This window comes from Vulpes lagopus, chromosome 12 (genome assembly GCF_018345385.1).
Source record: "Vulpes lagopus strain Blue_001 chromosome 12, ASM1834538v1, whole genome shotgun sequence".
Taxonomy (NCBI): domain Eukaryota; kingdom Metazoa; phylum Chordata; class Mammalia; order Carnivora; family Canidae; genus Vulpes; species Vulpes lagopus.
In genome coordinates, this window is record NC_054835.1 from 9,622,033 (window position 1) to 9,636,590 (window position 14,558).

A 14,558-nucleotide genomic window follows, 5' to 3' on the forward strand; every position below is an offset into this window, starting at 1 on the left:
TGTATCTACTCACAATCTTATATTTCTGCCTTGAGCTCACACCTTAAAAACTTAAAAATTACCTGAACAATCCATGTGACTTGAGGGAGGTCTAAGCCCCGAGCTGCAACATCCTTCAAAACAGAAAAGAGTATGGCTTATGACTGAGTTTCTGAACTTTTGGGCAATGGATCTATCTGATAATCTAATGCAAACTGTGCACCCCCAATGTGCACAGTGGGTACACATGTGTACGTGTACACACACACACACCAGCATTCAACTTCAGGGACTCACTCAAGTCCATCTGTTCTTGAAAATTCCAACTGAGGGGTAAGTTTCACAGAACACGTCAGTGAGGTGGTCACCACTCTACCAGAAGAACATAAACTGTTAACCTCAAAACTGTCATTATCAGTTGTGTCATGTAAGAACTGTGAAAACATCTAGCATGTCTTATTACTTTCACGTGGTATCTGAACCACTCTATGATGAATGCATTCATCCCTTCCCTATCAGCAGTGCCTAACAATGACATGGCTTTGAGGCATGCATCTAGAAGATCACCCCCAAATATTCCCTTTCAGAGGTGAGTTGCGAAGTCTTTACTGAGGACTTATCAGCCTCAGATAGCAGTAAAGATCAAATAATGTTCCAAAGACTTAATCAGACATGAAAATTATAAAAGCAAAGGAGATATAGTTTTCCTTTTTAGTTGGTTACCACCCAAAGAGCAGAGTTTCTCTCTCTGCTCTCTAGTGTCTGTGTGGTCATTCTGGCAGAGATTGGAGAATAAGTACCTCTCAGTTTTGGGGGATAAATTTACATGGGGCATTCATGTTTAAGCATGACAGTCATTAGAATATTTCCCTTCGACATTTACTGAGCACTTACTATACACCAGATGCTGTGCAACACTTCACCTGCATTATCTCAAGTGATCTTCCAAATAACTCCTCAAACAACCTGTACTCCCATTTGATGGTCAGGAAACCAAGTTTCAGACAGATTAAGTAACTTGTCCAGAGACACATAGCTAAAATGTAGAGGCAGCCCGCAAATCCAGGTCTGTTTTACTTTTCCACAGCTATATTATACTATTCCACCATCAAAATAGATGCTGCATCCTTCACAAGCTGCTGGTAGGAATGCAAAATAGTAGGAACCCTATAGTAGGAAATTTGGTAGTATCCAACAAAATTACATATGCATTTGCCCTTTGACCCAGATGCAATCTCACTCCTAGACATCCATCCCAAAAATATACTGGCAAAAATACAACATGCTGCATTTTGGCAAAATGTGTAACTGCACGTGTGGAAAAAGCCCCAATATCTAGCAGGAGACAGGCTGACCAGAATACAGCCATACTTACCCCTGCAGCATAGTGTTGCACAGCTGAGACAGGATGGAGATGCCAGCGTGCGGGCATGGACAATCTCTATGATCTGTTCTGGGTGTGCAGAGTAGGCTTTTGCATGAGAAATGAGGGAAAGGACATATATCTACTCACCTTTCAAAAAGAAAGAATGGAGGAAAAAAGCCAAAAGCTTACAAAAAGTTAGCTATAGGGGACGGGGCTGGGGTGGTGGACAAGGGTGGAAGCTGGGCTTCCTTTAAGAGGTTTTTATAATTTTGACTGTGAAACATTAGTGTTTTGACAAAAAGAGAAAGACAATGAGCTGTCGTGCCGCAGGAAGTGTGGAGTATCGCCTGTGGTGTATTCTTGCCAAAAACAAAAGCAAATCTAGCCAGGTGTGTAGCTCCAACTCCTGGCTTATAGGATGTGCAGGAGAGGGAGGAGCACGTGGGCCCAACCAAGAAAGTCAAATCCCAAATGTCAAGTATTCTAAAGCACGAAGTCTGGTTTCTTCCAGAAAAAAATCCAAGGAAAAAAAAGGAGGGTACCTAAGATGAGACATCACACGGGTAGATGGATACATGGAGAGAGGAACTGAGAGATCACTGGGGAACCTACCCCTACAGAACTATCCCCTGTGGTTCTCTGATGGTACAGGGGTTGTGGTAACTTTTATGTTTCTCTTTACAGTTTCCTCCATTGTTTGCTTTTTCGTTCAATGAATGCATATTGTTTCCCCAATTTTTTCCCCCAATTTTTATCTAGAAAAATTTAACCCAACAGAAAAGTTGGGAGAATAGTATGATGAACAGTCATATATCCTTTGTCTAGATTAATCAACCGCTAATCTTCACACATCTGCTTTCTCTTGCAAAGTAAGTTGCAAATACCACGACATTTTATCCCTAAATACTTTAGCACTTAGTCCCTAAGTCAAGGACAAGGACAAGAACATTCTTCCACACGATCACAGTATCATCTCGTACCTAAGAAATTTACTATTAAATAACATTATTTTCTAATAATCACCTCATACTCAATTTTTCCACCTGCACCTAAGATTTTTTTCTTGCCCAACTCAGGAACTGACTCATAGATCATGCATTGTTTTTATTATATCCCTCTAGAATTCCTTAATCTAGAACAATACCCTTGTCCTTAATATTTATTTAACTTTTGACAGCTCAATTTTGAAGGAATCCAGGAGTCTTGGAAGTACATCCCCGAATCTGTATTTGTCTACCTTGTGTCCTCATGGTGAGATTCTTGGGGAGCTCTCTGGCAGAAAGACATCAGGATGGGTGTACTTCCCAGTACCTGATGCCAGGAGACACGCCAGGGCAGCCTGTCCCGCACTGGTGGCACTATGTGCGATCCCCCAAGGAAGTGGCATCTACTCGCCCTCTCCACTGGAAGGTACCTTTCTCTTTTGTAACTAATCATTAAACTGGGGAGTAAAACTTTGAGACTGTTTCCCAAAACCTTTTGCCCAAGGGCTTTAGCGTCTACTACTGATGTTGCTTGTGTGCATTGGCTGTTGTCCTGATGGCAGCAAACCGATGGCTTCCTAGGTCTGTCCTTCCTGTCTTCCATTTACTAGGAAGTAAAGCACTTTCCCATAAAGCACACACAGCTCGCCTTCCTCTCTCCTTACTTTTCATGCAGAAAGCTTTCCTGGAGAAGAAGAACCCTGTGCAAAGTCTCTGCAGGAAGCACGTTGAGACCCCTGTGCCCTGTACAGCCCACGGTCAGGGGAGGAGCTGAGGAAGATGCTGGCCCACCGTCATCTAACTCACCAGGAGGGACCACTGAGGGCAGCTGGGATTTGTCTGCCTTCGCTCCGACGACACCTGAGCTGGCGGGTTTCCTCTGAATGGTGGCTAGGCTGCATTTATTAAGTGTTCAGTGAGAATTTAATGTACTAAGTGTGTCAACCACCCATGAAATGTTTTCAGACAGCTTCCACTGCCCTGAAAACTGAAGGCTGATGTTCCAGAGCTGATGCCTTTGAGAACACAATTTAGAGAGTTCTCTATCGTAAAGGGGATCAGGCACTGCTTTCTACACTAACCACAGTTGATGTCTTTAGAAAAACTGACGGGTTCTTAAATCTGCTAAGCTCTTGTTAAGAAATGATTTATTTTATTTAAGTGCTCTGCAGTGGGAGATGCATGTAGACAACGGGCTGTCTGAGCTTTACAGGCAGGCTTTGTAAAAAATTTAATGCTCATCAGTTTAGTAAATTCAACCAAGAAACACAGATGAAACTCTAAAATAGCATATGACGTTCGTGGAATTCACAGAGCACAAACATGCTGGAACAGTAAGGAAGAATGCTAGCAGCCTTCATGGGACTGTTTGCAGTTTGATTTCCTGCCTGGTGATCAGGCTCGGGGTGGGGGTAGACTGGCCGAGACACCATCTTCCCATCTCCCACTACGTCTTGCCTCGGGCTGTGGGACCCTCATTGCCAGCTACCACCGCTCAGGCTTCACCCAGCCATTTCTGCAAGTCCTCCTTCCTATTATCAGCCTAGGCTACTACAGAGAATGGTACAAGGGATAACCTTTGTGGTCTAGGAACAGAGAGAACAGGACTCTACCATCACTGTACAGCCATCCCATCTGGGTCAATGTAGCTCTCTAACCATCAGGTTAACCACCTATACAATGGCTATAAGATCCACCCTATTTATCTCCTATCTCGAGGTTGCTATGAAGACTGCATGAGACTGTGCACGTGGAAGTGCGCTAAGAATTACAAATCCAAGGATTTCATTCCATGACGAAGTAGGAAGCGGCATGGTGGCAATTAGGCGGTGGTTTGCTGATTCTCTTCACACCCACCCACCCGCCTGACCTGGGCAGAGGGCCACAGAGAAGTGGGGTCTGCTCCGTCCCCTGGAATGTCATCAGCTGGAGGCACTGGACCAACAGGAAACTGACCTGCCCTAGACTCAGCAAGGTTTCACTTCTCTGCCCATCTTAGAACTTAAATCTGGCTCAACTGTATTCCTTTAAGCTAATTAGGGCAAAAGAATTGCTAAAGTCAGTTCTGAAAGACACTCAACGGTGAGGCCTTGAAGGCTCAGGGCTTGACAATTGGCTGCCTCCATGAGACCAAGGAGTACAGATGGAAGGCAGCTTGCTCAGGTGCCAGCCTGTCAGTTGGATTAAAATGACTCATTTATTTACCCAAGAACCTCACAAAGTGCTTTTACTAACAGGGAGAGGGGGCCTGCCGGCTCTCTGAGCAAGGGACGCAGCAAATTCGCCTCTGCCGCCTTCCCGGCCTGCCAAAAGTCATTATTGCCGTGTGTGGAAAGCCATCAGCGGGGTACAGGCCCCCGTTGTCCGGGTGACAGATTGGGCTGCGTAATCAGAGGAGGAAGGAGAGAGTGCAGAAGCTGTCAGAGGCAAGAGATCTTGGCTGGAGCCGCCAAAAAACTGGCAACATGAGTTAGCGTAACTGAGTAAACAGCCAACCATCTCCAAATGATCTTGCCATTAACACGAGTGAAATAAAGTGGAAAAGATAAACTTTACCTCAAAAGCACACCCCAGAGAAAACCAAGAAAGTCTACATTTATTGTCAGTGGTGAACTCACATTCCCATGACTCTTGCAGCCTCACCTCCTGGCCTCCTTTGTCTCCCAGCCTCCTGGCACAGTGGAAATTCCCCAAGAGGAAGGGAAATTAAGAACTGCACAGACGTAACAGTGTGCTTCAAGACAAAAACAACAAAACCCACAAAAAACAAAGAAGGTGGAGGGAAGCAGCATGGGTGATTTGGCTGTCTTCTAAAGAAAGCATGTGCTGGACAGACAACCAAGATATGGTCCCACGGAGAAGCAGCTGGCAGAGCAAGCAGCACTAGGAGAAAGGTTATGGTGCTCTTTCTACCCAGGCTGATCAGGGAGCGCCATGTGGATAACCGAGAGCCCAGTGTCAGCCTTAAAACCTCTTCCAGAATATGCTCTTCCAGTTCCTTGTGGGGCTTCCCTTTATCAACTCATCAACACAATAATGCTGTTGAAACCCACCTTCCTCTCCCTTGGCTTAGGGTAAATTCTTTACCAGAAGCAGGAGGAAGTATTTTGTAAGTAATCTAGTATCTCCTAACTGGTTCCTTTGATTTCTTAATTCCATTTGGGAAAGTGGGCTTTGAACTTTCCAATGGCTCCTTCCTACTAATCCCTACTCCCTTAACTTGGTTTCTTCTCAGATCTACTTCTCCGGAGAACACAAAATTATATTCTGAATGTGTAAGGACCACTCTTTCACCAATGGGTCTCTCCTGCTCAGACTATTCTCTCACTCCTGCCTGAGCTTCACACCAACCAGCATGGTCTTGCACATTCACTGGGAACCCACAGTACACAAAGCCACGGACCAGGGTCCTGAGATGCTGCATAAAATAAGAAACATTCTTGCTTGAATATGTGTATAATTAGAATGAAAGAAACATACACACACACACCCTCAACTGTTCTGAACAACAGAAAAGTCGGCAGAGAGGAAAATGGATTGCGGGGGGGGGGGGGGGATTTTCAAGCAGTAACTAGCAGCACTGTGAGTTTCTGAGCAGTTATACCACAGTTCCCCACTTCTCATGGAAACATTCAGTCTTCTGAGCTTGCTAACAGATCTTGGAATGATAAATCAAAACAGCAAAAGGCATGGTACGAAGGGGAGGGACAATCCCCTTGCTACAATTAACAACATGATTCCTCTTTATCAAAAGAAGCCAGTTCTCCATCTGCCTTGTCCTGACATGGCCCCCGTTCCTCATTAACACTAAGGAGGCTCCTGGAGAGCATGCAGAGGGCCTGGCAAGCAACAGGCTGCTTAAAAGGCCACAGAGTGACAGCATCTCCCCGATCTAGCCATGATCTATGGCAGTGGGTCTCCTGTGCCTACAGCTCTCGGGCACCAGAAGCTTCAGGCTGAAGCAAACGAATATGATAAAAGTAGAAGGAATTCTGACAGCGTGAATGAAGACCTCCTCATCACCAGGGGACCATGTGCTTGGACCCAGGCTTAGAGACGGCCGGCAGTGAGCCCCTCCTCCAGCTCTTCTGAGGTAATCTTCACTGCACAATGAAAGGGAGGTGAGGCTGGCAGAAGGGCAGCACACTGGAAGGTTCCTCAACAAGCAAACGAACATACACCAAGAAACTTTAATGAAATCAGATTGTGGGCAAGTGAGAGTTGGCTTCCTGTGCAGCACCCAGGACTGGTGGGGGGCCAAGGGGTTGGGGTGCTATGCTCTGCCAAGTCAGTGGTGCTCTTTGGCTGACCTCACTTCATGCAGGTATTAGCCAGATGAAACAAGTAAAGTCATCACAGGCTTCTGACCCCACTGAGAATTATCCATCAGAAAGAATGACCTTTACTTCCATGTAAACCTACTAAAAAACCCAAAACCAACACCAACCAAAACACTGAACTTCAAATCCCTGGAGTCCTCTTTGAGACCCAGAATTGAACCATGTCTGTAAAACACACCAGGAGACTTGACAATTTTCCACCAGGGATAAACCCAACATCTTAAAGGTCAAAGATAAAACATTTTGTTCTGTCATAAACTCCACACAAAGGTTCCTACCGCCTCCTGTTTCACCTTGGACAGCCTGTAACATTCACCCCTCAGGCACATCGAGTGTATGAAAAAGGGGGACTTATTCCCACTGTGCAAGCATAACATCAGCCTCCCTTTCTTTAGAAAAAGGTAGGCAGACATTGGTGGTTCTCAACACTGCCGTTTCTTGGGCCCCAACTATTCATCCATTCGGTCCACAGGTATTGAGTGTGTACACGCACCTGCTCTGTGCCAGACACTGGCATGAGACTGTAGACAAGACACAGTCTATCTCTAGGGGCTTGCGATCTCGGGGAAGAATACCTAGACCAGGTGTGATGAGTGCTGTAAAAGAAGTGCAGGGTGCACTAGGAGTGCCTAATGGGGAAAAACTGGGGCTTGTGGAGTTCACTTTCCTGAAAAACTGAAATTGAAGGGAAGGCCTAAGGAAGGGCTAGCTTCCCAGGCAGAGGGAATGCATGTATGAAGGCCCCGAGGCCATAAAACAGGAAGGATGGTCCATTCAGGGAGCAGAAAGAGGAGCCTGCCTGGCTGAGGGCAGGGAGCAAGTAGTGGTGGTGGTGGTGGTGTGGAGACCATGGAGACAGGAAGGGGTCAAGTATATTATCTGGACTCATCTTCACTTCAGATCTGGCCTTTCAAGATTATTGAGGATGAACACAAGCTTCTGATTTGTGAGTGGGCTTTACAAAGGGTAAGGCTACTGGGTCAGACACAGTCTTCCTCAAGAGGCAAGCATGTCAGTAGTGAGACTGTTCCCAGATCTGGACAACTAAGTCACAGAGCCACCATTTGCCACACTCGTGTGAGAACTGCCACCCTATGATGAGCGGGTAACTGGGTAGCCACCTTGTACAGAAGAAACAAAGCTGTACTCACCCTGTGTTTAGAAAGAGGACAACATGTGTTACCTTGAAAACTGAATGCAGAAGATGGGTTTCTTAAAAACTAACTGCACGAAAAAGTGAGGCCTAGACAGATATGCCAATAGCCAACAGTCTTTGTTCTGCCTAGCACTCGCCCACTGGATGACCCTGTTAACAGTGCAATTTCATGACTGTATCAACAGTGATTTCTCAAATAACCAGCTGGGGGTTCAGTTACACCCTCCAAAACAGCAAGGAGGGAAGGTACTTTAATCTTGGGAGCCATGGTGAAGTGAATCCCCAGAGAAGGAGGCACTGAAGGTGTGAGTTTTCAATCTCAAAACAGCACACAAGAGGTGGATGAGAAAGGCCAGCTCTGTGCTGGAGGTGGTGGCTGTCCACGCCCACAAAGACTGAAGTCGAGTGACAAGGCCCTGAAAACTACAAGGGCAAATAAGACTTTTAAACAACAGCAAAGAAAATCTGTCCAAGCTCATGTATTTTCCTTTTAAAAAAAAAGGCAAGCAGAGGCAAGGAGAGTGGTTCTGTTTCGAAAAGGCTTTCTCAGCTCTAATTACTCCCGATAGCTGTAATTTACACGTTTTTGGTGGATAGAAATCGCCAAGATTCACACGTTTTCAGACCAACAGCTGCCACTATTAGTGAGCAAATCGGCAAGACTTCTGCACAGTGGCACAGTCAGGTGACCCAACCAGAAGTGCAAGGCAACCAGCTGCACCCAGAGGCCCCTGCTATCCCTGCAGTCTGTGAGGTGACCTGTCGAGAGGAATGGCAGGAGTTTCCGGCCTCCCTGGGGAGTGCAGAGGAGTACGTACCGTGCACAGAAGGATGCCTGTTTCACAATGGGAGAATTCTTGAAACACTGCTGTTCTTTCCTACAAAAAGAAGGAAAAACACAGCCTTACAACTCTGAGGTCAGTCCCAAAAGAGTGGGCTTAGGTTCCCCTAACTCCCCCATGCCTTGCTGCTAGAATAATTTTTAGGCACTGAGAGCCTTTATCAAAGAAGAGGAAGAAGCAGATTCTTCACATCTTTTCACCAGACCCTGTCCTTACAGGACTAGGCTTTCTCAGACTGTAACAAAGTAATGGAGTTTTGGGGGCAGCACATCTTACGAAGGCAGGCCCAGAGGGGCATACCCTTCAGGAACAGCCAAGACCAGGAGCAGATAAAGCCAAAGTCCACAGATTACTGCACTCCAGGTTCCCAACTCCGAATTTATTCTAAACATGTTTTTCTACAGGTAGTCTAGAGGCATGAAGAACAGCCACCGTTCTTACAGGGCAACTTTTTAAAAAGTGAATTTTAAAGAAAACACAAAAATTATAAAAACCATGTATTTTAACTGTGGAAAATTATTTATTTTTAAGTCATAGGAAGAAAACCAAATTGTCCCACCACTCAAAAGCAAATCACCATTAGCAATCCCTTCTGGGCACATGACCCAACATGTGGGTTCTTAAACAGAATATGAACATCCTTTCATGCCAATAAATCTCCAAAATAACATCATTTCTCGTGACTACACAGTGTTCAGCCCATTCAAGGCTCCGTTACCAGCGTTTGTCTCCAGTTGTTTGCTGTTATACCCAGTGCTGTGATAAACACCTTTAGAGATTATTTGTGGTATATGTGTTTCACTATTATTCCCTTGGGGTAAAACCCTGAAGGCAGTCTCACTGCATCACAACATGTGTCCACTTAAAAGGCTTGCTAAAGGCACACTCAATGTAGGTTGAGTCATAGCACAGGAGCAGTTCAGATTTGGCATGTCTCTCTGTCAGCCAATAGGAAAAGGAATACAACCAAACCACTAAAAGTCTGGAAAAAAGAAAAAAGTGATGTCTCTCTGTGTGCTGGCACAGCCACCATGCCACTGGGGTGTAGCTCATTTTGATCCTTTGCATCCATCTATTTTGTCACATGGCTAGAATTCACTTAGTCCAGTGGGTAATGACAACCAACACGCACAGAATGCTGCCATGTCCCACACAGCTTCTTGTACTCTACATGCCTGGACTTCACCTAACCCGTGTGACAACCCCACAAGCAGTATTATCACCACCCCCATTTCCAGAAAGAGAAGCTGAGCTTGGAAAGGTAAGGTCACTTCTTGCCCAAGAGACACGCACGCAGCAAAAGGATGGACTGGTCCCCGGACCCAGAGAGCCATGTTCCAGATCTGGCACCCAGGCACCTGCTACATTTGCCCAGAGTGCTGCACAGTCTTTAGAAGGGCCATGTTTAACAGTTCCATTGGAGAGTGATAATTAGAAAAGTTCAGAAAAGCCTGTGAGACATCCTGTGGACTGGACGTAAAATACTCAGATATGGTGTAAGGAAAAAACTGCCAAACCCAGAGTATTCCTCACAGTGATCAGGCAGGCAACTTCTTCAAACAGCAACTTCTCCCTAATGCTCACAGTCAGGGCCACGTAACCACCAGGGAGACCACACTAAGGTCACATGGAGCAGCGGCCAGGCAGATTCTTTTAGCTTAGTGTGGGATGAGATGGTCCATAGAACGAAATATAGAGATACCACCTCCTATTTCTACCCATCTCATGAAAAGGCCATGAAGGCTAAATATTTAATAAACAGAGTAACACAAGGGGTACACTAACCATTCCAGAAAGAGTGAGAACAGCAGTAATAACGGCACCTACATCCACAGAGCATGCAGGAACCATATCCTATACTGAGCACATATTCTGCGTTAACCCAGTGCATCATCACACCAACCCTGTAAAGTAAGTACTAGGATCACCTCCATTTTAGAGATGTGCTAACTGGGGCACAGAGAGGTGTCATGCTCTTCTGAGGTCCTACAGCCAGTAAAGGTGGAGGCAAGGACAGGAGCACACAGCTGTGAGTGCCCTGCTAGGACCACTGCCCTCCCAATGTGAGCCAAATGGTTTGAAAAATTTTTACTACAGAGCCTTCTGCATAACCTCTTCAAATTCTTAGATCCTCCTGAGTCCATCCCCAGCTCCCTTGTCATCCTCATGGCCACCTGCAGAATGCCTCAGGTAAAGAAGACCAAGAGGATGAGGAGCAAACACTGTAAGTGGCATGAAATTGTGAAATCAACAAACTCAATTGAATCAGGGACCCTGAAGTTAAAAAAGCAAGGATTTATAAAATGCATGAAGCCTGGACCACTCAGGAAATTCAATCCAGTCTTGTGGTAAATAGGAAGCTGTGTCCTTGAGTGACCTTGAGCAAGTTCCCTTTTCTGAGGCTCCACACCCTTAATTATTAAAACGACAAAAGTGAGCACAAGAAGCGTGCTGGACCAGATTGACTTTAACATCTCCTTCAGCTCTAAAGATGTGTTTTCAAGCCGGTTCAAGTCTTGCTCTGATTCCTGGTTGTCTCTCCTTCTGCCTGTCTCCTGGCAGCGCTTGGTCACCTCCTCCTTAGACAAGATGGCTCCCCCACACAGAGCCCACACGTTCCTCTTCCACGCCAGCAGGCTCCCTTCAGTGTGCTCTCCGCTGACTCCCTACAGGGAACGAGGACCATGCAGCTCAGAACCTAAAATCAGGGAGACACTATTCTCCTCTTCCTGAACAACAGATTACTCAGAGCTGAGACCCTGAAGCCCCTCTCCCAACCAAGGTGTTAAGAGTGAAAGCGCTGTATCTTGTTGACAATGACAGCAGTCGCGCTCAGCAGTACCATATGGGATCCACAATTTAGCTCCATTAATGCTCTTAATTTGAAGACATCAAGCCCTAATTACACACTGGGTACTAAAAAGGCAAAACCCTTCCCTGGTGCCAGCTACTTAGTGGTACTCTGTTGCCTTAACAGCTGGTTGAGGTAGATTCAGGCCAAGACAGGCCTGTGAGCTCTCTCAGGTGGAAGAGGGCAGCTCTTGGAGCAAGAGCACACAGGAACAACAGACGCCCTTGCCCACACCAACACAGCCGAGGTGTCCGCTTCCAGGCCCAGCAGGTCGCCTGCCTAAGGCTCATCCCTGCCTCACCCAGGGGAGCCTGAGAGGGAATGCAACGCTGGCCCTAGAAGACATATTCATGTTCCTCGGACGTGGGTGTGCTCCTGGGTCCACCCCTGGGGACAGTGTGGTGCTCACCTCCTGCGCCATGTTGCCGTGCAGTCGCAGGAATTTTAATTGTGTGGAGGCAGATGGTGGCCGTCCTGACGCCAGGGTCCCTGAGCAGCTCGGCAGGGTCTGGAGGAAGAGGTGGTAGTGGAACTCCACCAGCTCACAACTTGAGAAAAAAACAAGCATCTTCTGGTCTTTTTCAAACTACATAGGTACAAAAGGGGAAAGAATGACCACACATTTTTATAAGATCAGGTGAGGCTACGATGAGGATTTCTCTAAAATCTAGTCAAGCCGGCCCCAATTTGGCCACACAGGTGACAGACAGCTCTGAATTATTTTATAAAAATAACCCTAATACAATATGCTACAAAGAGGAGATGAAAGGAAAATGACAGAGCTGTAACTTCCACTGGCTTTCCTGAATCTGAGATAAACAAATATGCCGTAGACTAAGGCTGTGCACCACTGTTCCTGTCACCCATCCAGGGCTTGCCACACACATATCCCTGCCCAGCTAGGACCACAAATGTGGCAGATGTGAAGCTTCACCCTCCTGCCTCTGAATGCCCCCATCTCCTACCTACTAGGAAAAATTATTACATGGTCCAGGAAATAATAAATGCTGGGATTGTAAAAACCATGAGCACAGGGCCCTCTGTCTGGCCACGTTTGGCAGGTCTCTGCCACCTGTGACACTCCTGGTTCTCAGGCCCAGAAGAGGACATGGACAGACTTCCTATCAAATGTGACAGTGATCGCTGACCTCTGGTTCTATACCACAACCCTGGAATTGCTGACTCCTAAGGTCTGCATTTGCAAACATGGAGGAGTTGGGAAACTTCCCTGTGTGTGTGAGGGTCTCTCAGTTCGTTGCTATCAATGCCTGACACACCCACAAAAAAAAACCAGGATCTTCTTCCCTTAACTGGGCCAGGCCTTAGTGCAGTCCCACCTTGCACTTCTGTAGGATGAAGGCTGCCAGGGTGACAAGTCTCAGTTTGCTGGGAACCAATGTCACATGCTGATCGAGACTCTCAGGAATTGCAAAGCTGTCCAGCTCACCACAAGCTGGAAGAGGGGAGGCCTCAGGAACCGCTCTGCCCTTTAGGTCAGACTGCCCATGGTGTTCGTCCAGGACAGAAATCCTGACTGGATTGAGCAAGCTGATACCAGCGAGCCATGTCACACCTTGAAGCAAAAGTGAAAAAAGTAAAACAGGTAACAGGTACAAGTTGTGAAACTTATCTTGTATAGGCACCACACCCCCACCACCACCCACCACACATCCAGGCTTAGGAAGAGGCTCCCTATGGGCAACACCAGGGCCACAATGGCCTGCCCTCAGGTCAGTCTGGTGTGGGAAGCCGACTCATTCCACACAAGTGTTTCTTAGCTCTAACCCAGGGAAGACCACTGAAAGGAACACTAACAGCCATCTGCTCCCCAGACGGAAGGGTTCTACAGTTTTATCTATAGATGAAAGGGCGTCATGGGATTCTTTCACAGGGCTTTATAGGTTTATAAGCCTTCTCAGAACCTTTATTGTATTGACACGCACTAGGAATTTCTAAGAGAAGGAGGAAATATGAGGCATCCCCCAAACTTCTGAGCACAGCATGATGGATTATCTCTTAAAATTAATGTCACTTAGGATATACATTTTGAGAACTGGGATGTGCACACTGTCAGAGGGCCAGTAAAATGGGTAACCCAGACCTGAGAACACGAAAGCTGGGTTGTGCTAGGTGGGTGACTCTGCTGGCAGCCACTGCCAAGCCTTGGTGCCCCCAACTATGAAGGAAAGCTCAGAATGTCTATCCTATAGCATGGAAAGATAGAAATGAACTTAAAGAAGTCTCTGCTTAAGGGTCAGTGCTCTTTAGCAGAAAGGTAGCCTGATAACACCGACAAACGGGAGTCAGCGTTTTCTCTTCCTCTTGCCCTGCCACGAGCAGCTCTGCATCTGCTCCGCCCTCCCCTCCCATGCCCCAGGGAGCACAGCAGAGCCTGACAAGACTAAAGAAGGAGGCTGGGGGTGCAGGACAGGAGTCTGAAAAGGCAGTGCTTCAGGGACACCTCCCTCTTCACCCTCTGCCCCCTGCACTGAGAACCTCCGGACAAATGATGCGTGTTATGTCCACATCCTTCCTCCTGGTTGAACAAAGAGCATTCCTTTTCAATTCACCTTCTGTGAGTGTTGCTGACAGCAAGACATTCTGTCGTTTCTGGCACTCGGCGTTGAGAGCATTGAGTATCACAGTGATATCCTTTTCAAAACCCAAATCCAAGATTCTGTGGTTTCAAAAGAGGGAAATTTTACTCTGCATCCAAAGTAAAGACTGCAATGAGGACAGAAGAAATAGCTCTTTTCTCCTACTTTTCATGCTTCTGGGTGAGGCTCACCTGTCTGCTTCATCCAAAATCAGCCACCGTATTCGACAAAAATGAATGTTCTTCGTGGATTTTATATGATCCACTAGTCGCCCAGGAGTCGAGATAAGGATATTTATTCCTTTGCGGAGTCTGTTTAAAATTATGTATCATAAAGTAAATCAAATGGAGCTGTATCAATAGCAAACACAAGAAACAGGCATGGGAGACAGATTCATGCATGTCTAGCACTGATGTGCACAGCTTGAAGCCATGACAAACACGA

The 14,558-nt window shown here is 46.5% G+C and overlaps 1 protein-coding gene across 3 annotated transcripts in view; it reads right to left on the minus strand.

Moving 5' to 3' along the window:
- DDX31 (DEAD-box helicase 31) overlaps positions 1-14,558 on the minus strand; it is a 68,931-nt gene that overhangs the window by 36,282 nt on the left and 18,091 nt on the right. For 2 of the 3 annotated variants that reach the window (XM_041727221.1, XM_041727219.1), the window contains exons 10-15: positions 14,306-14,425; positions 14,088-14,194; positions 12,855-13,090; positions 11,927-12,103; positions 8,643-8,702; positions 63-113 (exon numbers count right to left, since the gene is read on the minus strand). In XM_041727221.1, the coding sequence (XP_041583155.1) occupies positions 63-113; positions 8,643-8,702; positions 11,927-12,103; positions 12,855-13,090; positions 14,088-14,194; positions 14,306-14,425 (751 nt within the window). Of the gene's footprint in view, positions 1-62; positions 114-8,642; positions 8,703-8,754; positions 11,333-11,926; positions 12,104-12,854; positions 13,091-14,087; positions 14,195-14,305; positions 14,426-14,558 lie in introns of those variants that run through there. The other variant, XM_041727220.1, reaches the window with a different exon arrangement.